The sequence below is a fragment of the Xenopus laevis genome, chromosome 5L, assembly GCF_017654675.1.
Source record: "Xenopus laevis strain J_2021 chromosome 5L, Xenopus_laevis_v10.1, whole genome shotgun sequence".
NCBI lineage: Eukaryota > Metazoa > Chordata > Amphibia > Anura > Pipidae > Xenopus > Xenopus laevis.
This window is the reverse complement of record NC_054379.1, coordinates 24,835,458-24,862,064: the sequence shown is the minus strand read 5'-3', so window position 1 is coordinate 24,862,064 and position 26,607 is coordinate 24,835,458. Positions and strand designations below refer to the sequence as shown.

Here is a 26,607-nt window from a genome sequence, read left to right as displayed (position 1 = left end):
ACAGGGATAGTCAAAATGCACATAATCACTTGATATCAGCTCAGCAAACACTGTGTCTATAGCAGACATGGGCACCACAACGTAAAGATGCAAAAGGCACAGGATTAGTGAGAGGGTCCTGTCTGCCACTGTCAGCACCTGTTATAGGCACAGCACTTACTATAAGCGTCTCTATGTGGTTCTCCAGAGACTGCTCCTAACTCACAGACATAAGATCAAAAAGAGTCTGAACTGGTGGCAGAACTTTTTGCAACTGTTTCCTTTAATTCCTTAAATAGCACCCAGAAATAAATATATATATCAAAACATTTGTTTTTATTGCTTGGAGAGGAGCTTGTCTGGACAGTAACTAGATTTCTCCTATCGGCACTGAAACCAAAGCTCAATACTTAATGAGATTGGATGTTAGAGCGCTGGGAAAGGGAGGGCACCACATTTGTACCCACAGGTGATAAAGTGAAAGTGAAGGTAACAGATGCAGGAGGGCATATAAGGGTCTGGGGTTATTTACTGGATTCTACATCCATGTAATTCCAAGAAATAGGCTCTTATTGCTTCTAGTTTTACGCACAATCTCTAAATTGATTATTTCCAAGTGCTTTCCTGACTGGAGACCCTGCACCAAGAACCTAACCTGCAGGGTCTCAGAATAATGGCACTGGAGAAGGCAATAAAGAGGGTAACGGCACAAATGCAGACACAATCAGCTGGTGAGGATCAGAACTTTTCATGTTGGGAGGAGAGGAAAATATTAAAAATCTTGTGCTATTTATTTTCAGAAACTGTCCTCAGGGTTCATCGAACACTGATAGAAGGGAGCATTATGGGTAGGGATGCACTGAATCCAGGATTCGGTTCGGGATTCGGCCAGGATTCGGCCTTTTTCAGCAGGATTCGGATTCGGCCGAATCCTTCTGCCCAGCCAAACCGAATCCTAATTTGCATATGCAAATTAGGGACGGGAGGGAAATTGCATGACTTTTTGTCAGAAAACAAAGAAGTAAAAAATGTTTTCCCCTTACCACCCCTAATTTGCATATGCAAATTAGGGTTCGGATTCGGTTCGGTATTTGGCCGAATCTTTCACGAAGGATTCGGGGGTTCGGCCGAATCCAAAAAAGTGGATTCGGTGCATCCCTAATTATGGGGTGCAAAATTCTGCCCCAAAGGATGCTACACACATTCGGAATCAATCTGGGCATTATTCCAGGGGATAATTGACGTGCCCTTCTGTTGTTTAGCACTCTGGTTGCAGTGAGATGCATCTCTATTCTATGCAAAAAAAATACGGGGGGCTTTCAACACCTTTTGTATTCCAGTCAGATAAATTGTTTATTGCCACAGCCAGGGGCAATTCCCAGTTATGAAACCACACCAGAATTTAGTTTGATAAAGGAAAATACATTAATATATTTGTATCAGTGACTCCTGTACTCCCAGAGCCTGAATAACCCTCATAAACATAGAAGACTCTCCAACTGGGCCCTGCCCCTTTCCTTACCATGTCAAGTGGGTACAATCCCAGGCACAGCCTTTCTGTACCCCTTTTCTTCCCATTCCACACAGGTACAATGCCAGGCACAGCTTTCCTGCTCCAGTTTCTCAGTAAATGAAAAGTCAGTTCTTGGGGTATGTGCCAGTGTTTCCCATGATAATGAGACCAGGAAGTCTGTCAGGAATAGTTCAGTACCTCAGTCAGCAGTGTCACTCGGGCCAGGCCCTCCCACAAGGATTACTGTTCTGTATTCTCACAGCAGAGCTTTCTGATCCTTTGGTGAACCTTTGCAGTCTGCAGCAGTTAGCTGCCTTCTGACCTCACAACTTTCCAAGTTGCCACTTCAGTTCAGCTTCTGGGCAAAGTTCTGGGCAGTTTGTAGCACTCTGTCCAGACTATCAATGGTCCCGGTACCCTTGGCTACAACATCTGAGCCCCCTGCGTTACCTCCCATTTCAGAGCAAACAGTTGTGGCCCATTCAGCTGCAGAGAGTTCTGACCCAGATCCCTGGAGAAGACAACAAGACAGTCAGTCCATCCTAAATAGAAATTTGTTACAGCCACAATGGGTTTATTTCACATAACTCATGATTCCCCAATTGAGTGTGCATTTGTGGGGGTGGAGCAAAGCATGTGGGGGATAAAGTTTGCTATACTGGCCAGCACTGTGAGTAGCCAGGAGGCTGGGATCCCTGGCCTACATGCAGGCATTCCAATTATAATCTGCGGACAATGGGCTGTGGCAATTTTGGGGAAAATGGGATGGCCCTTACAGAGAGCAGGAATCACCTGAAAGGAAGGAAGCAAATAGGCCCAACAGGAAATGACTTCTCATGAGCAAGTGAATCACCTGACAGGAAGGAAGCAAATAGGCCCAAGAATAAAAGGAAGTGCCCTCTCATGAGCAAGTGAATCACCTGACAGGAAGGAAGCAAATAGGCCCAAGAGTAAAAGGAAGTGCCCTCTCATGAGCAGAAGAAAGTACCTAGACTCTTCTGGAAGTGAAATCATTACCACCACCGTTTCTCACGTTCATGAAATGACACAAGCAGGTTTCAGGCACAAATTTATAGGGCTGTGGAAATAAAAAGAAGCAAAACCCAGTGCTGAATTGTAGCCTAGCTACACCCACAAGAATATTACCTTTGGTACTTGGCAAGCGCAGAAAACCTTTTCAGAATCCTGTTTACTGAAGAGCATGACGGAGGCCCCCGGGGACCCATCGCACACCTGGTTGACCACCTTTACCAGCATCTGCCAGAAACACAGGAGAGAGGATTCATTTTACATGGCAGAAGTGACAGTGTTGGCAGGATATTCTAAGGTGCGACAAGTGGAAGATTAGCCATGTGAATGCATGAAAACCGGACACTAGTAGCCCTTCACTCCCATCTTCTTGCTGTTTGCCTGCAGTGTTTAGTCGTATGGTCAATATCCACACCACAGATTTCCCTGCAATGTAGATGCCCCGGTACTTACCCATCCCACCCTGCCTGGGGGCAGAAAGTGCATGTTATTGACACAGTGATATGTATTTACAGTAAGAGAAAGCAATATGGCACCTGGTTGCCGCATGCATCCATTACCATGTAGAGCGGTACTTACTGATAGCGACTCCACCGAGACCTTGTCTATAATGAGAGAGCAGCGAGAGTGCTTCTTCAGGAGCCCCTGGGCAATCACTGCAGCCTGGAAAGAAGAAAGAGGTGGGTTACTTGCCTGTTGTATCATCCCTTTATGGTTCCAACCCCTACTACAGGGCATCAGGGCTGATTGGGTAACGAAGTTCACATCCCTGGGGGTAAAGGGTCAATCTGCAATTCAATAGAAATCAATGAAGCAGGCCCAGGCTGGCAATCTGTGGGCTCTGGCAAATGCCAGAGAGGCTGCTGTATACAAATAGACAGCCACTATTTATTTATTTACTGGGCCACTGTGTATTTAAAGTGCCAGGGCTTATTTTGTAATAAAGGAAACACACTTCCCCCCCAAAGAGGAATATAATGACTTCCAGAACAGCAGGAGGGGACAATATGGGCACCTATGGGCTATATACATGTCCCTCCTCTTTTCAGTTAGAGACTGATGTGGCTTATTAATCACCTCAAGGAGAAGCCCCATCTCTCACCTGTTTGACCTCCAGCTTGCGGATGTTTGTGTTAGCGTTTCTCTGAAGCGCCTTCAACTTGGCCTGCAGTTCCTTCCTCTGCCACTGGGGCATGGTGGCGCTGTCCACACTCTAATGTTAGAAACAAAGCACAGACGATCAAGCCAGATTTATCTACGTACAGATAAAACATTCAAAATTGGGTGGAATACTGTACAATTTCTGTGGGATTCAGTTTGCTGCCACAAACACTCAATATAAAAAAAACAAAGGCTGTACAGACACACATGAAATTACAGTGGTCATCCCATTGCCTGAGACCTTGTGTAGAGGGAGGCGCAACAACACTACATTTACTCAGGCAGCAGTAAGGCTGGGTTGTCACTATGGTCAATGTGAAAGGCAGTGCGTTTAACACAGAATTAACACTATGCTAGGAACACTCTTTGCATACAGATCTGCTTAACATCTTCACAAATACAGCAGCCCAGTGTGATAAAGAGATATCCTGCTCCCGACCTGTGCTCATGGAATATAATACATATATATAATACAATAATGTGCAGAGCTGTTCCTTGTACTGAGAGGCACACTTTCACATTCTAGGGTGTACTGTCCCTTTAAAGGAGACATATAGGATAAATGAAAACCCTTAATTTTGTAGTCAATTATAAGTAATATATGATGTTGCTTTTACATGGTGCTAAAAATGTATATCTTTAAAAATAGTCCCTTTATTGGAGCTCCCTGTAGATGTTCTCTGGTCCCTTTTTCAAATGAGGGGTGGGCGTGTCCTAGCAGTCCCTGCCAGAAGCACAGTAGGAGGGGGACAGCCAATCACAGCCCTGCAGTCACACAAGCACAGACAGGCTTCAGTTCCCTATCAGGTCCTGCTAGCTGCTGATTGGTTCCTGTCCTACAGTGCAGTGAGCTGAGAGCCGCCGGCTCCCCTGCACAGCCTGGGAATTCAGGGAGCAGGAAGTGGAAGAGAAGGGAGGGATTATTAGGGTTTTGCAGAAATATTCAATAAATAAACAATTCTTCTATATCTAAATGAGTATAACACACTATTAAGACTCACAAAGTTTCCCTAGGCTGCACTTATTCGCACAGCTTTCTGCCACTAACAATAACATCTGGAAGGCAGGGAGGGGCCAGCAGTTCCCTGCACACATCTGGGTTGAGTAAAAGGTACTTACATCAGTCAGGATTCCCACCTCCTTGGAGAGATGGAAACCTTCATTAAGAGACAGTGGTTTGGTCTTCATGCGCTCAGTAATGGACTCTACGGCCCTCACCAACTCCTGTCCGGTCTCCCGCGCCTGCAAACGTTCCAGAGCCATTAACAGTCCCCATTTGATATAATCTGGGGTGAAGGGTACGGGGGGGGGTCACAAGAAATAAAAATGGGGGTTCCCTTTAAACCAGGGATGTCCAAAAGGTAGATTGGGATCTACCAGTAGACCTTTAGTTGGTGATCAGTAGTCAACAAACAGCATAAGAAATAGTTGCTTTTTTAATTATAGTGATATTACTGCTCTTATAAATCAATATAATATTTAAAGGGGAACTCCACAAAAACATAACGTAAACTTTTTGAAAAGTAAACATAATTTCAAGCAACTTTGCAATATACATCAATTAAAACATATGCAGATTTTTCATGATTTTTAATGGTTTCTGACAACTCCCTAAGCCTAGCCCCCTGCTCCCTGTTGATCTGTCTGACTACTTTGCTGAGCTGTCTGACTACTGTTACTTTGTATCGACAGCCAGCTGTCCTCAGCCTGCATCCTCCAAACCCCACAAATCCCTGCACATGTGATTTCAATAAGGAAAGGAACATCACAGTGCAATGCATTGTGGGTTATGTAGTTCCTGCATGCTGTCTGTAAGCTGTGGAGAAGTTGTTACAATTTGTAACATCAGTGTTTAAGTCCCTCCTTCCCTGCCAGGATTTCAAATGATGCAGAAAGAGAAGAACTGTTAAACAGCTGGATTTCAACATAGAAAATGGCATTTATTCATACTTTTTGATGAAACAGGTAACTGTGATCAGGGGTGCTTCGCCAATGAGGCGACTTGAGACTATCGCCTCTGGCGGCAGCGCCCCACTAGGTACCAGGGGCGGCAAAAATGCCACTCCTGGTACTTTAAGAGCTGAATTTCCGGTTTGAAAACCGGAAATTCGGCTCTTCTAGCGCAGAGAGCGCAGTTAGGCTCTCTGTTCTAGTGCACTGGCCCTCTCTGCTGCCCTGGTGGACCCCCTGGACCCCCTCAGGCGCAAAAAGGTAAGCGCAGCAACTGCTGCTGCCTCGGGCAGCCAGGATCGCCCCAGACTGTGATGGATATATTAGGGGTTTCTGTGTTATGTGGGCCTCTTTATCAAATTTTGGTTTGGAAGCCGGAGTTCCCCTTTAAGTATTTTTTTCCATGGAACAGAATGCTAACAGTGATGTTATGGATGTAGATCATAATGGGACAACATCACTAAAAGTAGACCCGGCATTAGTAAAGTATGGGCCCTCCTGCTTTACACCGACCTGCTTGGCTTCCTCCCCAGTAATAGCAATGAGTCGAGTGATGCCTTTGGCCAATGGTCGTTCACTAACAATCACCACATCTTGAATGGCCCCAGTTGTCAGCAAGTGCCTGTGTGTATAGGAGAGGGTTAAAGGGGAAGTCACTTACATAGAACTATAAACTCAGTGAGGGAATATGGAATGAACGGACATTGGATATTATATCAGGGGAAAGGAGAGGAGAGAATCGCTATTGCAGCACAGGTGCAGATCTCACTATTATACAGAACAATTAAACAAAGGGAAAGAACTTACGTTCCACAGCAAAGCTCCACCGAGGTCTGTAGCGCAGCCTGGGAGCCCGGCTTCAATGCCACATCCACAGGAATGCCCACCGAAACCACACGCACAGGATTGGGGTATGCCTGGGAAGGAAAGCATGGGCGGGAGAACAGTCATGGAGAGAAAGCAATTCATGGAGAGAAAGATCAAGTGCAAGGTATGGGGTTTGGATCCTATGTGCCAGGACCACTCCTCACCCCACTGGGAGGAACCACTAACCTCATCCACCGTTCTGAGCCCTCGGACACATTTGGCAGCAGTGAGAGGGACAAGGGCCGTGTGTATTTCCTCATCCTGTGAAATCAAATCCTGCAGCACTTGCTCCACTTCCTGCAGCTGCTCCACATGTACCGGGGCCTGGCGGGTATAAAGAACAACATGTAGAACTGTGATCAGGGGAAAAATAGAAAAATGCAGACTGCTTTTCTGTAAATATTGATCATGAACTCTGACTGAGCCATTAATAGCCATATAGCCATTAACAGACATGACCATGGATCCCACTAGCAGATATGACTAATGGATCCCATTAATAGACACAACAAATGGATCCCATTAACAGATATTAAAGGAACACTAACACGTAAAAATGTGTATCAAAGTAATTTTGTACTGTTTCTCTGCACTACTTTGATACACTTTCAGTTTTTGGTTTTTCCTTTAAAGGAACAGTAGCATTAAAATGTTAAAGTATTTAACACATGAGTAACATACATAACATCGCTTTACACCTTTAGACAAACCACATGGTATGACGAAGAGACCTTAATAGAACACCCATTCATAATTGAGTCATCCCAATACTAAGACACCTGGCAACAGGAACAAGAGAGACTGAACTTTGCACCCCCCTGGGAGTCATCAAATAAATAGTTTTTTGGCTACATACCCAGTAAACCCTACATAGGGTCCTATACTAAATTTTGAGCTGAAGTTTTCATACTGTTACTTTATGTTATTGAAAAAATGTTAAGAACTTGTGCTCATTATTATCACTATGTACGAAACTGCATAATGGAAACATACTTTATTATGTGATTAAAATTTAAAATTCAAATAAAAACATGTTAAAAAAAAAAATGAAAGTGTTTTAAAGTAATATAAATATAACGCAGAGTTGCCCTGCACTGGTAAAACTGCTGTGTTTTCTGTGTAACAATGGGGGAAGGCATTAAAAGGAGAAAAGGCTCAGGTTACACAGCAGATAGCAGATAAGCTCTGTAGAACATAATGGTGTTATCTGTTATCCACTATTTAACCTGTGCCATATAGACTTTTTTCAATTTCTGCCATTATTACACAGCAGCTTGTTTATATGAACTATAGTAGTGTTTCTGAAGCAAACACATCCATTTAAGCAGTGCAGGGCAACACTACATGATATTTTCATTACTTTAAAACACTTTAATTTTTTGATGTTACTGTTCCTTTAACGAATCACATAAATAGACATGACCAATGGATCCCAATTTTTAGACACAACCAATATATCCCACGAACAGACATATGACTAATGCATTCCACCATGAATGGTCATCCTAGAAATATTAATTTGCTTACCGTGACGCTGACATCAAATCGCAGTCGCTCTGCTGTCACATGGGAGCCGCGCTGCACGGTTTTATCCCCAAGGACTTGGTGCAGAGTATAGTTTAGCAAGTGCGTGGCAGTGTGTTTCTGCATGCATGCCAGGCGATGGGCCTGAAAGGGAAGGGTTAATTAGGGACAGTGTGTATATGTCCTAAAATATTTATTATATAACCCCCTGCCCACATACCTCATCCAGGTACAGCACTAACTGATCCCCTACACGCAGAACCTCCGGAGTTGTTACCTCATGTAACATGTACCCTCCTGCCACCTGTACAGACTCCACTGGGAACAGCGCCTCCTGCAGGGGAAGAGAAAAGCATAATGAGCACTGCTGGAGGCACAGCTAGCAATTCCACTGCATGGCGACTCAATTAGGCACAAGTAACAGACATTTTATCGTCCGCAGTCGCACCTACCTGCTGGTCCTCACGGACAAAGTACCCCTGATCACAGCTCTGCCCCCCCTGCTCCGCATAGAAACAGGTCTGATCCAGTATGACCCCACAGCGCTGACCTTTGTCAATCTCAGAATGCAGAGAGTGGTCCTTGTACAACATGAGGACTGTGGCCCTGCAGGGCCCAAACACTAAAGGGACAATGGGGAAAGGATTTAGCCAGAGAACTCACAAATCCCAACATATCTTCCCATAAACAATCATTCCTGCCGCACTAACTTTATATACAAATCCATTCCCAGAATTCTGGCTGTGGCCCCAAGGGACCCAGTCACTGGGAAAGTATTTAAAGGGATTCTGTCATGATTTTTATGATGTATTTTTTTATTTCTAAATTACACTGTTAACACTGCAAATAATTCACTCTACAATATAACATTTAATTCCTGGACCAGCAAATGTGTTTTTTTCTAGTTGTAATATTGGTGTGTAGGCGCCATCTTGGGTCATTTTGCCTGGTCGTGTGCTTTCAGAAAAAGCCAGCACTTTAGGATGGAACTGCTTTCTGGCAGGCTGTTGTTTCTCCTACTCAATTTAACTGAATGTGTCACAGTGTGACCTGGATTTTACTATTGAGTGCTGTTCTTAGATCTACCAGGCAGCTGTTATCTTGTGTTAGGGTATTTTATTTAAAATATTCATAATACAATAAACATGAATCAGAAATTTTCAAACAAAGGTACAAAAAGAATACGTTTCAATCAATTACATGATTAATCAAAACAAAATATAAAGACAGAGTAATTTATAGATTTTCCCACATTTTCTTTTGAGCATCTGAAAATTCTGATTCTTTAGTTTTTATGAAAACAATGTCTCTGCAAATTGCTTCTGTAACTGTTTTCACTGATACTTGTATCTGCCCAATAGTCAGTCTGCATCTCATTTGCCACAAATGATAACGCAGTACTGCAATAATAATGTACAAAGTGGCTTTATTTCTCCTTCCAACTCTCTGTTTCTTTACTATTCCATAAGACAATTCTGAGTAGTCTAGATTTTTACTAGATTCAGTTTTAGATGCTTTGCAACATTTTCCCTTAGAGAACAAGAGACTGGACAATCTACTAAAAAATGTTGTTGGGTTTCTTCTACTTTGCACCCCCAAGGACATTCTCTGTCTGTAACATTAAGGTGTTTCATGTTTCCTCTTACAAACATCTTGCCTTGTAGGGAAAGCCATGATGTGTCCCAAAACTTTTTTGGCATTCTTCTATCTATCAGATACTTTATACTTTCCTCTAACATTTCCTTGGGACAATCTCTGATGCTGATTTCAGAGGAAAAGTAAAGGTCTATTGTTTTCCAATATAGAGATTTCCTATCTAAGGATCTTAAATCTTCTGAACAAATATCCCATTTTTTAAGATTTTTACTGACTGCCGCAGATAGGTGGGAACAAGGCCTCCTCTTATCCTTACCTCTTTCACTCTACCGCCGAGTAGCCAATCTCTAATAAAAGGCAATGCCCAGTCTCTTACACTGACTTCCCACAAAGACTCTTTCCCCTGCACCACCCCTCCAAAGTTAAACTTCAGAAAAATGGTGCAGAAGAAACCCACTGGACAAGGCATGTCCAACCCTCCCCTTTTCTTCCGCAGGAAGGTGATCCCCCTTTTTACTGGGTTGAGCCTATTCCCCCAAAGCATTTGGAAGAACAGGCTCTGGATCCGGGCATAGAGAGATTCTGGCAATAAAAAGACATACGAAATGAAAAGAAAAAGCGGAATCAGAAAAGTCTTAATAATGTCAACTCTTTCCCTATAGGTCAGCTTCCATGCTTTCCATCGCTGAACTTTTGCCTGACCAGCATTCAGTTTATCTTCCCAATTTACCTTCGCCAGGTCTCCCTTCCCGAATTTCACCCCTAGGATCTTAACTACTTCTGGGGCCACTGGGAATTTCTTGAGTTTAAACCAAGGTTCCCCTTCTAAAGTCCAAAAAGCTTCCGACTTTTCTTGGTTAATCTGAGACCCTGATGCCTCAGAGTAGCTTCTGATACACTCCAAAGCCTTGTCCTCCTCCTCAGGCTTTGATATTACTAGAGTGACATCATCCGCATAGGCAAGGGACTTAAAGGATTGACCCAGCGGAAATGGAACTCCCTCAAGCCCGCAATTCTGCAGTCTCCCCAGAAAAGGATCCAAAGAGAAAACATACAGGAGCGGACTCAAGGGACATCCCTGTCTCACACCAGCTCTCACCAAAAAGTTCTCACCTTTCCAACCATTAATCAGCGGGAAGCTCTTTGCCCCTTTATACAAAGTCCTAATCCATTCTACAAATTCTTCCGGAATGCCATATCTAAGCAAAACAGCCCATAGGTACTTGTGGTTAACCTTATCAAAGGCTTTTGCTTGGTCTAAAGATAGAAAGTATTTACCCCATTGCCTACCTTTACATCTCTCCAGTGCTTCCCTTAGTGACAAAACAGCTCCAAAGATATTTCGCCCTTCTACTGAAGAGAATTGAGATGCAGAGAGAAGAAAACCTGCCACCGCACCCAACCTCTGTGTAAGAATCCTTGCCAGAATCTTTCTATCACAATTGAGAAGGGCAATTGGCCTCCAATTCTCAATGCGCCTCGAATCCTTCCCCTTCGATATCAGAACTAAAGAGGAGTGCTGCATAGATGGTGAGAGATGTTTTTCTTTTAGGCAGGCATTAAAGACTTGGGCTAACACTGGAACCAGATCTTCTTTAAAGGTGACATAGAATTCTGCTGTTAACCCATCTGGTCCAGGAGCTTTCTTTTTCTGTTGTTTGTCAATTGCCTGCCTTACTTCCTCCTCTGTTATCTCTGATATCAACAGGGAAATGTCCAAATTTGCAGTGTCTGATACTGGGGTTGCTTTTAGAAAAACTTGGATCTTCTCCTTATCCAAAGCTGTTTCTTTGAAAAGGTCAGCATAGTAAGTCTCTACAACCCCCAGGATTCCCTCCCTAGATACTTCTAAATTACCCTGGGAGTCATAAAGGCTCTCAACCTGCTTTCTCTTTACAGTCTCCTTACAATTCTGACAAGGGTCCGGGGAAACCGAGGTTCCGTAGTCCCTCTCCAGAACCAGGGACTTAAGCCGGTTGTACTGATGCTGTCTCAACAAATACTTCAGCCGGTTTACTTTTTCCCCTTCCTCCCCTGCCGAAACACACATCTCAAGTTTCCTTCTTAAAGACCAACTCTCTTTTTCTTTAGCCCTCCCTTTCTTAAAAGAGGTAGAAGCGAAAAAGGTCCGGAAAGAATCCTTAGCCGAATCCCACCATTCCGCAACAGAATCGAAAAATTCAATTTTTGAAACCTGCAACTTAAAAAATTTCTTAAAGGCAATTTTGACCTCCTCCTCCTCTAGTAATTCTTTGCCTAATCTCCAAAGGCCTTTACCTACTCCCATACCTCCTGTTCCACCATAATGAAAGGCTAATCCCAGATGGTCTGAAAATTCCATTATAATTTCTCTAAACTTGGAGAAGATTTCTCCATTTTTTATGAAGATGAAGTCTATCCTGCTACTCCTTGTGCCGCATCTATATGTATGACAGCTGTTTCTACAATCGTAAGTTGCTAAATCTATTAGTCCAGCATCTTTAATCAAATTTTTGAAAAATAAACTTTCGTATTTATTTATTTTGCCTGTCCTATCCTTTTCATCCAATACTTGGTTAAAATCTCCTGAGAAAATTACTGGAATTGATGTGAAGAGAAAAGGTTTGATATCAGTCAACAAAGACCTTCTTTCTGAAATTGTATGAGCTCCGTAAATATTAATGAGCCTCATTAGTTTCTCTTCTATCATAATGTCCAACATTAAACATCTTCCTAGTGAAATATCTACCACTTTCTTGACAATCACCTTCTTATTTCCTTTAAACAAAATACCAACTCCTTCTGCAGGTTTGGTTGCTAATGACCAGAAAGATAAACCCTCTCTCCATTCCCTTTTTGCCTCCTTAACTTCCCCCAAAGATGAGAGTCTTGTCTCTTGGAGAAATATAATGTCAGCTTCTGTTTGTTTTAAAAAATCATAAGCCAAAAATCTGGTCTTGCTGGTTTTTATACTACATACATTAATGGTCAAAAAATCAACTGACAGATTCATTTTTTTTGTTTTTTTTCCTTGAGGCCTCACTCTCATCCCCTGTCCTTTTAACTTGTATCCTAGGGTGTAGATTTACCTCCATTTCCTCCTCTTCTAAAGACTCCCACTCTAGGTCTAGGGACACATCATCAGGCTCGTTTTTACTTTTTTTTCGACTGGTGTCTTGAACCTGGTTTTTTCTTTTTTCTCTTTCCTCCTCCTCCCCCTCTATTCGTTCCAACTCTTCTGATTCCTCAACTACTTCCCCCCATGATTTTTTTCCCAAGACCTCATATCTATTTTGGCTTACCACAGTCATTTCACCAGTCACATTTTTCTTTTCTGTCTTCCTTTTCCTAGTTCTCTTTCCCACAGATTTCCATTCATCTACTTCTCCCTCTTTAACAAGGGGTATCTTTTCTTTTGTCCTAATGCTATTATCTACCTCATTTTTTCCTTGCGTTTGTATTTCAGGAAGATTAGTCACATTGGTCACATCAGTCACCTTGGTCACATCAGTCATATTCTCTCTCAATTGCTCTTCTATATTAGGGCAAGCTTTCTTAATATTTCTCCAAGCTTCTGGACAATTTTTAAAGGCATGGCCTATTTTCAAACACAGGTTGCATTTAATATCTTTTTCACACTCTTTACTGGTATGACCAATCTCTCCGCAGAAGGCACATTTCTTAATGCTACAATTCCCTGCGAGATGATTTCTTGCCCCACATTTAAAACAAAGTTTGGCCTGTCCCACATAAAAGCAAACACCCCTATCTCTACCAATGAAAAAGGACGTGGGTAAATGTTTTTGTGAATAGCCTTCTGTATTTAATTTGACTTGAACTTTATAGCCCCCTATCCAAAAGCCTTCTTCATCAAAGATTTTTACAAGTGGTGACATCACTGTACACTGTCTTTTAAGCCATACCAAAATATCCTCAGGATGTACAGTTTCATTTTTCATTATGACTGTAATATTTTTAAGTTCAGGTTTAGAAATGGGTATGACTTTAAAATCCTTCCATTCTTTAGCATGTTTTGTCAGGTTGTAACGTCTCCAAAATTCTTCTAATCCTTGTGCCAATTTAAAGCTCAAGTCAAATTCAATATCAGTAAAACTGAGCATAGCATAGATATCATCTACTACGAATCCCAAAACTTGTTTGACCAAAATCTTTGCTACAAATCTCCTACCTGGAAAGTTTTCCCTTTCACCTACCCATTTTATCTTTACAGCATTCTGTCTTTTGCCATATTCATCCTCCTCCTGCCCCTCCCCCTGTGAATTCTCAAACAGTTTCTTTTCCCCCACACACTGCCTCCTTCTTTATTGTTTGCACCTGGTTCTAGGTCATTTTCTATTGCTCCAGAAAGGGAAGTGCCCTCTACTGGCTGTTCAGAATTTAAAGACTCATCTGTCTGATTAAAAGGAGTATTTAACCCTTTCGCTTCTGGTGTGGAGTTACTACCAATTTTTTTAACAGAGGGGATGTTAACACTTTCTTGCACTGATACAACCTCAGGTACATCACAAGAAACATTTTCATTTAGTAATTGTGAGATTTTAAGCAGCCTTTCCGTTTCTGCAATCCCTCCCCCACTTTTCATTTCCTCAAATCTTTTTTTATTATAATACAACTCTTTCCACGGTTCAATCACATTCAAAATTGATTTAATTTGTAAGTCCACCGATTCAAAGTCTTTGTTTAAATAAGCCAGTTGTCTAATGGCCTCAGTCCTTTGATCTCCCTTTAACAGCCTTAAGTCTCTGATCAGCACATCTATGCCTTTGGTTAAAACAGACTGTTTGGTCTCCAGGCATTTTAACTCATTAAGTGCTCCGATGATTTTATCATATTCAATTACCAAGCCAACATTCTTTTCAGTGTCTTTTCCTAATGCTGGCTCAGACAAATTCGTTTTTTTTTCCTTTAAATGAATATTTTTCCCCAAACTGACATCTCCCTTTTCCAAAACTGACACAGTCTCTGTGCCTCCTTCCCCCACAGTCACAAATGCAGCCACTTCAGTATCAGGCAAGTTAACACTCACCAAGAGCGATCTATCAGTCCCTGCAGCCAGGTTTCCATTCTGTGCAGCATTTGCTTCCAGGACCTGCTCGGCAACTTCCTGAGCAATCGTTCCTGCTGCTTCCTCCATTGCCTCTGCTGAACTCAACTCTTGCGGTAGCTCTCCTCCTCTCACTGCCGGGATCTCACTCTGCACCAGATCGGAAGGCCCTGCAGTCACGCCGCAGCTCCCTGCACTCGCTCCTGCACTTCCTCCCGGACCCGGATGTCTTCCATTGCTCTCCTCGGCTTCTTCCATCGAAGAGGAGTCATATTCAGGTAGTTGCCGCCTAGTTGGTTTGTTCTTTTTCGTACTTCGTGTACGTTCAGCAGGTACTGGGGACTTTTCCTCCATTGCTCTGCGGTTGCTTCCAAGGCGGGTTCGTCCACCCGCAGGGGTTGCATCTCCCTTCTTCCTTAACCCCATTTAGGCAGGGGTGAGGAGGGGGGGAACCCCCAAAAATAACAAAAATGGAGAAATTAATTATACTGGGGGGTATAAAGGAGGGGGTCACAGAGGGATAGGGACCGGGACTAACTCCCCCAGGACCCGCAAGGGCCTGGGAGAACACACAGTCCTGCAGCACACTTAAAACACGTCCTCACGGTATGAGGGTATATCTTGTGTTAGGGAGCTGTTATTTGGTTACCTTCCCATTGTTCTGTTGTTTGGCTGCTGGGGGGGGGGAGGGAGGGGGTGATATCACTCCAACTTGCAGTACAGCAGTAAAGAGTGACTGACGCTTATCAGAGCACAAGTCACATGACTGGGGGCAGCTGGAAAACAGACAATATGTCTAGCACCATGTCAGATTTCAAAATTAAATATAAAAAAAATCTGTTTGCTCTTTTCAGAAACGGATTTCAGTGCAGAATTCTGCTGGAGCAGCACTATTAGCTGATGTGTTTTTAAAAAAAATGTTTTTTCCATGACAGTATCCCTTTAACAACATAACGATTTCAAACTTAAACCTCCAGCTCCTTCTGTCCCGATATCATCTATAGACTGCTTCAAACTGTGGCCTCGAGGGTCTGAACACTGGCAAAGGTTTTGACAAAAGAGCCCCAATAAAATCCCAAATGTAATATTTATGTAACATGGCAGCACCCGACCATGTACTCACCGTATTTGCCATCTGCCGCCAGAGTGTAGTTGTATTTTGGGGAATCGTTGGTGCAGGGTACCCCTCTACGCTGCAGCTCTGCCATGGAATGAACATCAAGCTCCAGCCCTGTTTGTGCTTCATCTGCCTGCTGGTTCCTCATCTTCCTCTAATTGGGCAAGAAATCCCATTAGGGTAACCGTACTATGTGCCCCTTACCGAACGCTGGATCACCTGGTTTTGCAGATATAGTCACATTTTGCGAGATTCCCTCACCCAATCCGCACCCTTAATGTTACATGACTTAATAGAAAGCGAAATAACCTATGCCCCCTTCCAATTAACATTTATACATAAGCAAATGCAGCACCTGTGTAGGGATTCTACATTATACCACCAGGTGGAGCTTGCAACAAATCCCGGAGAAAACTTTCCTGGAATATGGCACTGCTGCAAAGTCTTCAGACAACAATGAAAGATCCATTGTTATTCTCTGTTCTCTCTCTATGAACTACAGCACCTCGGAGTAGATTCTTCCATAGACTTCCTAGGGTCTGAATAGTGACCATGGGGGGGCTACTGAAGGAATATGCAGAATATGCAGTAAGACCTGACTGCTGTGCTATAGGCAAGGTACTGCCCCAGTTTTCATTTAAAAAACAATGAAGAAAAAGCAAACAAATAAATGGTTCAATAAAGACAGTTAATAAACAGCAGCTTGTATATCATCAATAAGTAGTTCTTGCAGCCTGCCTGATCAATCCGTTTAGGTTATTGTGTCCTTTACGGTAACTTCTTGCATTACCATTTATCAGCTGTGCCGCATACGTCTTATGATATTTGTCTTGACAAATAAAATGTAAAACGGTATTTAAAATAACATTATCCCTTTGCAGCACTCAGCAACTGAAGTTGACACATTTTTGTTCAAGATTGGTTGACTGTGCCCCAATGAGAATAACCAAATTAACAAACATGCAAATTAGAATCTGAATATGTGACCCCGTCCCCCACCCCTCCTGGTCTTGTATCATCAGCTCTGTTCTTCTATTTACCTCTGCTTCTTCCACTGTCAAATGGTCCATTGCTGCTTTATCCAAGGAAATCCCTCTCTCCTCCAGCATCAACCCAATAAGATCAAGAGGAAAGCCCAGATTCCTGTGCAGGGACCAAGCCACACCCACTGTGGAAAGAGCACCGCCTATTATCTTTCAGTCCCACAATCCCTGTAAGCCCCAAGAACCAATTATTGTGTCCCTAAATTGCTGGGCACTTCCTAGATTAGGGTCAGTTTGTCAATTGTTGTTTTTAGGGAGGGAGAAAGCAAATAAGCTGATGCATAAGAACTGGCTCAGCTAGAAAGAATAATGAGATCATTCCAGCTTCCCTTGCACAAGCCTCACACTATAATGGTGCAAGAGCCCCTACACCAGTCACCAGGGCTTGTGTGCTTTACATGCTCAGAGCAGAGATCTATGAGCCATGCAAAGTGCCCTGTGTCTACTATTACTTTCTCGCAGCATTGGGGCCCCGAGACTGACTGATGGCATAACACATTGGGCCTCATTTATCAACACTGGGCAAATTTGCCCATGGGCAGTTACCTATAGCAACCAATCAGTGATTAGCATTTTGAAGCCAGTTGCAGCAATCTGATTGGGCAAATTTGCCCATGGGCAGTATCCCATAGCAACCAATCAGATTGCTGCAACTGGCTTCAAAATGCTAATCACTGATTGGTTGCTATAGGTAACTGCCCATGGGCAAATTTGCCCAGTGTTGATAAATGACCCCCAGTGGCTCTACACAGATAATAATAATAAAAAGAAAAAGTACCGCCCACAAACCCAGTTCCAATCCATTACTCTCACGTCTCAGAATGCATTTGGGCAATAAGGGATTTCCATCAATAAAAATTTGTGCTGGAACAATTGTCCCATCATGTCTTATAAATGTACTCATCCCTTGCACCGATATCACCATATCCACTCCTTGCACTAATGTCACCACATGACCATCGCAGAACTCCAGCATTGTGCAAAGTATCACACTTAGCAAGTGACTAGTCATAGCCAAATGTCCTGATCCACTCGTTTACATGTCTACACTACACACTTAATTAGATATTCAGTTAAAGGAGAACTAAAACAAAAAGCACAAAAGGAAGTAGAAATGCTGTACATTATGTGTTATAGTTCTGTATCAGCCCAGGGACCTCACAGGCATATAGCAGGGAAGATATGTGCCCCTGAATATGCCCCCAGTAGCTCCTCACCGGATCTTTTTTTCTGCGGATTCCAAGCACACACTCTGGGCTGTTGGCACTTACTTGAACTTAGGGACTCACTCACAATATACAGCAAATATATATGCAATATAACGATCACAATACAATTAATCCAGATTCAAATTTCATGGCAGCGCAGAAATCAGTGCAGTCTGCATTAGAATAAAATTACCAGCCCTGCAGCATCAGCTTCTATGACTAGGGATGGGCGAATTTGACCAGTTTCGTTTCACCAAAAATTCGCCAATGGCGAAATGTTGCCGATGCCCATTAAAGTATATGGGTATCAAAAAGATTTTGTCGCGCGGCGAAAAATTTTTGACGCGCGTCTTTTTATTTTGACGCACAACACCATTCAAGTCTATGGGCGTAATTTTTTTGGCGAAACAAGGCGAAGAAAAATTCGCCCATCCCGATCTATGACAGATGAACCTCATTTTCTGCTTGATGATTTCCCCCAACCCATAAGCTTAGTTCTTACCAGGCACTCAGAGCTCACTGAGCATGTGCAGTGCCACTGACACACAAAAGATACCTAACAAGATCCAAGATGGGGAGCGATTGTGAAGGTCCAGATCATTATTGTTATAGGGCTGCTCAACCTATGGGCTGGTACAGTAAGTATAGTATATAAAATATAGCATTTCTAGCCAGATAGATTTCTAGGCTTCAGTTCTCCTTTATTGTACTTCTAGCAATATTAACTCTCTGAGTATATGACTCTACTTCCCCTAATACTGTAATTACTTACACATGTAGCTGCACATTTCTACTCCCTTCCCCCTCCCCTGGAGATCCCCAAGTCTGTGTAGCGTTGTACAAATCTTTCATAGGATAAGAATATTAGTTAAAGTCCCTGCTTTTTATACCGACTGAATCCATTCCCCCCTGGTCACTTCCATAAATCCCATTTTCCTTGGTTACGCCCATAAATCCCATCGGACTGAGCCTATTCCCCACACTCTACTTGAAGAGATCACAGTTGGGCCCGATCTAAAATACACAGAGAGACAGGAGGGATAGTCTTAATCAGACTGGTACTTGCCCGGGAAAGTCTGAGGCTCCTCCTGTTGCTGGAGTGTACGGTCTATGATGCGGCGCCCCTGCTGAAGGGAAATCAGAAATGCCTCTTCGTTCTCATTAAGGATGTTCATTATCTGGAAGAAGGTAGGATAGAAACTGGTTATTGTAATGATATTGATGTCAGGGATGGGACACACCCCAGATACCCCATACACACCTGTGATTTCTCTCTCTCCAGCTCTGGAAATGCTTCCCCCTATCACAGAAAAAAAAAAAAAAAAACCACAAAATGACAATGAATGTATCAAGATTCTGTGCATTGGGGTGAAACGTAAGAGCACTACTTAGCAATAATGGGCCAAAGTCACTAATGTTTCCACTATAATTAGGGATTCAGCCGAATCCACTATTTGGGATTCGGCCGAATCCCTGAATCCTTGGTGAAAGATTCGACTGAATATCGAACTTAATACTAACTTGCATTTGCAAATTAGGGGCAGTAAAGGAAAAAGTGGAAAAAAAATCTTCTTTTGTGACGAAAAATCACGTGATTTCCATACTTGCCTCCGATTTTCATATGCAAATTAGGATTCGGATTCAGTTTGGCCAGGCACAAGGATTCGACCGAATCCGAATCCTGCTGAAAAAGGCTGAATCCTGGCCGAATCCCGAACCGAATCCTGGATTCGGTGCATCCCTAACTATAATACAGTGTAACCACCTACACAATCTCAGTGCCAGAGTGTTGCCCAAAAAGATGGCTCCTATGCAGCAGGAGCAACCCACATCTCTCAAGATACATGGGGAGAATTTGTTTTCCTTACCAGAACATGGACCACCGAGGGCACCAGCGATGACAGGAAGAGGGGTGGGGCTCGGAGAATCTCTGAGGAAAATCGAACTGCTCTGCGCAAGATCCGACGTAACACGAGTCTGTGGAGCAAAAAAAACTGCTACTTTGTTTGCCCCCGAGTGTCTCTATAGAGAGTTAGGGTTTCTTAGGGATGTGAAATGCAAGAGATGGGAGCTTGATATACTGGGAAACTAAATAACCCCCCCCCCCAGTTACCTTCCATGTAGCCAGTGATACTTACTCTGCACCGGACATGCCGGGGTACACGCCATCAGCGATACAAACGCACAGGGTCCTGATGTGATCAGCTACAACCCGATACGCCATATCAGTATGTTCTGTGTCTTCCTTTCCCATCAGCCCCTGATATTGGGGGGCTCTAGACCCCTAGCAAATAAACCATAACCAAAGGCTCATAAAAACAACCAAATTAGACTCGGTATAGCCCAATCCCACCTTTGTATGCCAAGGGCAATTCCATCTGTCAAAGTGAAGTAGCACAAAGATGGCTAAACTTCAGCTGCTGGCACCATGGTGCCCCTTTATAACGGGCTCTGTTTTCTTTTCTGTCGGGGACATGACTAGGATCACTGGGTTGTAGGGATGCACCGAATCCACTAATTTGAATTTGGCCGAACCCCCGAATCCTTCGCAAAAGATTGGGCTGAATACTGAACCGAATCCAAATTTGCATATGTAAATTAGGAGTGGGAAGGGGAAAACCTTTTTTACTTCCTTGTTTTGTGACAAAAAATCACGCAATTTCCCTCCCATTCCCTAATTTGCATATGCAAATTAGGATTTGGATTCGGTTCGGCCTGGCAGAAGGATTCGACGAATCCGAATCCTGCTGAAAAAGGCAGAATCCTGGCTGAATCCCAAACCGAATCCTGGATTTGGTGCATCTCTACTGGGTTGATTCTAATCCATTGTTTGATGCACTGGATGGGGGATTATTTGGAATCCATAAAGAAAGTCTGAGGCAGGCGGTTAAGTGGAACTCAGGGGTCTAACAGGCTAGACCTGAAACCTATATACACAAGGACATGGCTGCTCACCTTCATAATAGCCTCCAGGATGGGAGAGAACAGGTCAGTATCATAGTTGGAGCGTTTCCCCTGCAGGACAGTTACCAGTCGCTCCAGTCCCATGCCAGTGTCCACATGCTGCTGGGGAAGAAGCCTCAGACTCCTGTCAGACTCCCTGGAGAGAAAAGAGAATAGAGGACAGGTAAGGATGAATTGCTCCTACGTATCTTAGTTCTGGAGAACTAATTGAAATGCCACCCTATGTGAGGGTTAAACACATCTCATGACCTGTAGACAGTGATAGGAGAATCTCTAAGATCTCCCCCCAAGATCCTGTATCTGACCCATCAGCACTTGCACATACTAACTCTGTACTTTACTCTGCTCATAGCCAGCAGATAATGCAGGTGTGTCTCTCCCTTTATTTCTCCCATCAATGTCCATGTATCTCCCACCTCCTGCACTCACCGGTTATACTGCATGAATACCAAGTTCCAAATTTCTACCACATCTGGGCTGTCCTGGTTGACCAATGAGGCTGCATTCCGCCCTCCCACGTGGTCATAGTGAATCTCGGTGCAGGGTCCACAGGGGCCAGTCTCCCCCATTTCCCAGAAGTTCTCTTTCAGGCCAAATGGCAGTAAACGAGCTGGGGGGACGCTGGGGACAGAGAGGTTCAGAGGGTGTAAGATAAGTGATACAGACCAAGCCTATCTATATGGCTGAGCAGACTCACTAATGTTTATTTGTTGTATGTAATACACTAGAGACCTGAGTTTTTTGTTAACCCCTCTGCCACCGTACATACCCCAGACTCAACCAGATCTCCTGGGTCTCTTGGTCTGCGCTCAGGCCCAGTGTTGGTTCTCCCCCAAAATACGTGACATAGAGCCGATCTTCAGGTATTCCATAACCCTGGGTTAGGAGCTGCCAGGCCATAGAACAAGCTTCTTCCTGAACAGAACAGAGAGGGATGAGGAGTTTCCTACAAGCCCTACAGGTCCCAGGTCACTGCCCTCGAAACCCTCAGTACATCTGATTGCAGCACAGACTCTTGCACACACAAAATTCATTTTTTGGGTAGACATCCCCTTTAAATTGTTTTGAGCTAAGAGGGGGCAACTAAATGTAGGAATTAGAACAAAACACTCTGAAGGCCTCTGCTGACTCCCACTACGTAACACCCACACCCAGTACCTTAAAGTAATCCCCGAAGGACCAGTTCCCAAGCATCTCAAAGAAGGTGTGATGATACACGTCTCGGCCCACATCCTCCAGATCGTTGTGCTTTCCCCCCGCACGCACACACTTTTGGCTGTTGACCACCCTTCTGTACTGTGCCATGTCGCTGCGGGGGTCCGCTGTTCCGAGGAAGATTGGCTTGAACTGGAGGAAAGATTACATGTTTAAATGAGAACTTAACTCTAAAATGAATATGGGATAAATATGCCATAATTTATATACTGAGCTTGTTCCACCAGCCTAAAGTTTCAGCTTGTCAATAGCAGCAATGATCCAGAACATTAAACTTGTCACAGGGGGTCACCATCTTGGAAAGTGTCTGTGACACTCACATGCTCAGTGGGCTCTGAGCAGCTGTTGAGAAGCTAAGCTTAGGGCTCGTCACTAATTATCCAGCAGAAAATGAGGTTCCCCTGTAATATAAGCTGATGCTACAGGGCTGATTATTAAATTCTGATGCTAGTTGCACTGGTTTCTGTGCTGTCATGTAGTAATTATCTGTATTAATTACTAATCAGCCTTATATTGTGACATTTCTATTCTATGTGTACTGTATATTGTGAGTGGGTCCCTAAGCTCAGTAAGTGACAGCAGCACAGAGCATGTGCAGTGAATCAGCAGAAAAGAAGATGGGGAGCTACTGGGGCATCTTTGGAGACACAGATCTCTACTGCTAAAGGGCTGTGGCTGCCTTGGGCTGGTACAGAAGCACAAAACATAACGTACAACAATTCTAGCCTACTTTTTTAGTTACGCTTTTGTTCTCCTTTCATCTGAACAGGACATTTATTTACAGCTTTTCATGTCTGGGTGCCAGGTCCCCTTTAAAAATAAGCCTTCATTAGCTGTTTCTTTAACTGTGTAAACAGTAGAAATATAACAGTTCAAAGTCTCTGCTCTCATCAATCAACTGACTTTACTCTGATAATAAAGGTACCAATACCTTGTGCTTCACAAACTTAATCTATCGAAATAAGTAGGGGTGCACCGAATCCACTATTTTGGATTCGGCCGAACCCCCGAATCCTTTGCTAAAGATTCGGCTGAATATCGAAGTGAATCCGAACCCGAATTTGCATATGCAAATTAGGGCTGGGAAGGGGAAAACATTTTTTACTTCCTTGTTTTCTGACAAAAAGTCACACGATTTCCCTCCCCACCCCTAATTTGCATATGCAAATTAGGATTCAGATTCGGTTCGGCTGGGCAGAAGGATTCGGCCGAATCCTGTTGAAAAAGGCCGAATCCTGGCCAAATCCCGTACCGAATTCTGGATTCGGTGCATCCCTAGAAATAAGTCAAATCAACTGAACTTGCTGTGTTTTTTTCTCAATTCAGAATAACAATCTTCCTTCAAGAATATATATCTCTGGAATGTTGCTCCAATCATCTTAATCTGTTTATCCTAATCCACAATGATGTCATTAAATTAGGTGTTGATTGTATTAGCAAGATTGGAGCTTTAATGTGTTATTAAACTTTCCAGGGAGAGGTACCAAAACAGCATTGTATGTGGCAGACAATAGGGGGCATATTTATCAAGGGTTGAATTCCGAATTGAAAAAACTTTGAAATTCAAATTCAAAAAGACCAACCGAAATTAAGTCAGTTTTTTTTTTTTGGTCGAATAGATCCGTTTTCGATCGAATAGGTCTGTATTCGGCCGAATCGAAGGAATAGCACATTCGATTGAATTTGATTCAAAGTTTCCCCCCCCCCCCAAAAAAAAACTTCAATATTTCAACGTCCACCAATTGACTCTAAATAGGTTCTAGTAGGTCCCCCATAGGCTAAAACTGCAATTCGGCAGGTTTTGGATGGCAAATGGTCGCAGTCGAATTCGAAAATTCACCTCAACCTTTGATAAATCTGCCCCTAGATGTCACCCCTGTCTCTATTCCGACTTGGTTTTTCAGTTTTTACATATATGGCTTCTTTAACACCTCTTTTAAACATATTTTAATCATTTTGGATTAACTTTACTTCTTACTGCAAAACCCCTTTCCATTTCTATTTCCTGCTCCTTTATTGGCCTCCTTGTACCTGATAAAAGTCCCACAACTTAAAGCAAATTTCTTTTTTACCGATATACTATAACATATTGACAGATAGATTTGTTTATAAAGACATTTTCCTTCCGTGTTTAACCCTGTGTCAAGTCTTGCCAAGTGAATATGTTGCAGAGATGCCTTTATATTGGCTCAGTGAAAAAGTACTGTCTGGATAATTGAAGTCACCCATAATAACAACGTGAGCTTGTTATGAAGCTTCTTCTATGTATAACAGTAACTGGGCCTCATTCTACAGAATGCATTTTAGGACATCGTCAGGGAAAATCGTCGTCCTGCATGCGCTGTCCTAAGCAATAGGAATGCGACATGCTTTAGTACTCACCCATCCAGGCCTGGACTGGGAGTCAAAATAGGCCCTGCCATTCCAAGTACACAGAGGCTCAAACAGCCCCCTACTGGCCCACTATATGGTACTTTCTATTGAACCATACAGCAGCCTCTCAGGCATTTGCCAGAACCCACAGATTGCCAGTCTGGGCCTGCACACATCCTCCAAGGCTGATGTCACACCTCGCTCCTCCCTCATCAGCCATCAGCCCTTACTCCTCACTCCTCCCTACTCAGCCATCCGTCCTGGGTCCTCACTCCTCCCTCCTGAGTCATTCGTCCTGGGTCCTCGCTCCTCACCCATCCGTCCTGGGTCCTAGCTTCTCCCATTTCAGTCGGCAGCTCTTGCTCCTCATTCCTCTGGGTGTGCATATTCAGCCATGCAACCTGATTATAGTTACTTGCTCTGGCCATTTCTTTTAGCCAATAGGCATTTTACGTTTTTTAATTGCAGCAATCAAATTCGAGCTACAGCTGATGGCTGAGGAGGGAGAAGCGAGGACCCAGGACGGATGGCTGAGGAGGTAGAAGCGAGGAGCAGGACCTGACAGGCGAGAAGGGAGGAACGAAGTGTGATGTCTGCTTTGAGGAGGAGTGAGTGGAAAAGCAGGCGACGTTGCATTCCTCTAGCATAGGAGATCACATACAGGAGATGGAATTCCCCTGACGATCTCCTAATATGCGTTACGTACATTCTCCTCACTTATATGTACAGCTCACTATTCAGGCAAACCTAACTCATTACAAGGGCAGGTAACAGAGGAATACGGGGGTTCCAGAGGAATTATCAGATCAAACCAGGGGTTCACGTTGCTCACATCACCATGTTGCCCCTTAAAGGGGTTGTTCACCTTTAAATTAACTGTTAGTTTTTTTTATTTGTGGTGTTTGAGTTGTTTTGCTTTTTATTCAGCAGCTCTCCAGTTTGCAATTTCAGCAATATGGTTGCTGGGGCCCAAATTCCCCTAGCAACCATGCACTGATTTGAATGAGAGACTGGAATATGAATAGGAGAAGGACTGAATAGAAAGAGGAGTAAAAAAAAATAGCAATAGCAATAAATGTGTAGCCTTTGTAGCATTTGTTTTTAGATGGGGTCAGTGACCCCCATTTGAAAGCTGGAAAGAGTCAGAAAAGGAAGGCAAATAATCCAAAAACTATTTAAAAAAAAGAAAAAATTAAGCCCAATTGATAAATTGCTTAGAATTAGCCCCTTTAACTCTGTCCAAGAGCAAATGTGGGTCGGGGCTCAGCTAACAACAAAGGTGGGCGAGGCTTAGTAGGTTCAGTCTGAGCTCAACTCCTCCTACAACCGAAGGCTTCTACGCAACTAAAAAAAACAAGGGGTAACGCCGCTGATTTGCTTCCCGAATCCCGCCCACAACGAATACTGCGATTGCGTGATAGAAGCACGTGACCGCTCACCTGGTTCATGCCGGCATTGACAAATAGAAGACTTGTATCCCCTCGGGGTCGCACTGAGGAGGAGGGGACGTGCCGGTGCCCATGTTTCTCCTGGAAGTAGCGAAGGAAAGCGCGACGGATCGCTGCTGCGCTCTGGGCGGTGGAATAGGAGAGACTGCGGCGTCTAAAAGCATTAAAAGTGACTGCACGACCCAACTGAAGCCTCAAGGGCGCAGCCATATTATGTATGGCAAACGCCTTGGCCCACAGACTTCCGACAGTGTGCGGAGGCATGCGCAGTAAGGGAAACGTACCCATGGGGAGGAGTCCTATTAACCACTTGTCATTCATTTTCGCGCATGATTCTAGAATAGCGGGGCAGTCGGAATGGCGGAGCCAATCATAAGTAAGCTGAGCGGGGTTTCTGAGTGTGATTGGCTGTCCTACACGACTTGTTCCTAGCAGCGAGTTTGTGATGCTTCCCATGTTATAATGGCACCAGAGTTTGTTACGTCACTTGTATATAATAAACAAGAGCCTTTAAATATCCTTTAAATGATAGTGTTATAAATTGTGCTCAGTAATGTTACTTGTGCCACATGACTC

General features: G+C 43.5%; 2 protein-coding genes across 2 annotated transcripts in view; both read right to left on the bottom strand.

Moving 5' to 3' along the window:
- Positions 1–244: 244 nt before the first annotated feature.
- Positions 245–26,607, bottom strand: aars2.L (alanyl-tRNA synthetase 2, mitochondrial L homeolog). The gene is made up of 22 exons (XM_018262773.2): positions 26,023–26,607; positions 22,154–22,342; positions 21,765–21,910; positions 21,425–21,616; positions 20,987–21,131; positions 20,170–20,315; positions 19,900–20,008; positions 19,293–19,331; positions 19,098–19,209; positions 16,821–16,948; positions 15,787–15,934; positions 8,476–8,645; positions 8,244–8,357; positions 8,027–8,167; positions 6,686–6,823; positions 6,440–6,549; positions 6,146–6,254; positions 4,802–4,924; positions 3,624–3,734; positions 3,101–3,184; positions 2,639–2,749; positions 245–2,003 (listed from the first exon to the last, which is right to left on the bottom strand). Exons 1-22 carry the CDS (start codon positions 26,485–26,487, stop codon positions 1,839–1,841), a joined length of 3,195 nt encoding a protein of 1,064 aa, XP_018118262.1. The 5' UTR covers positions 26,488–26,607; the 3' UTR covers positions 245–1,838.
- Positions 7,741–26,607, bottom strand: part of slc22a7.L (solute carrier family 22 (organic anion transporter), member 7 L homeolog) — a gene marked incomplete at its 3' end in the record, with an annotated part of 32,225 nt that continues 13,358 nt past the window's right edge. The window contains 3 exon segments of the mRNA NM_001092498.1: positions 7,741–7,752; positions 12,922–12,932; positions 23,796–23,819.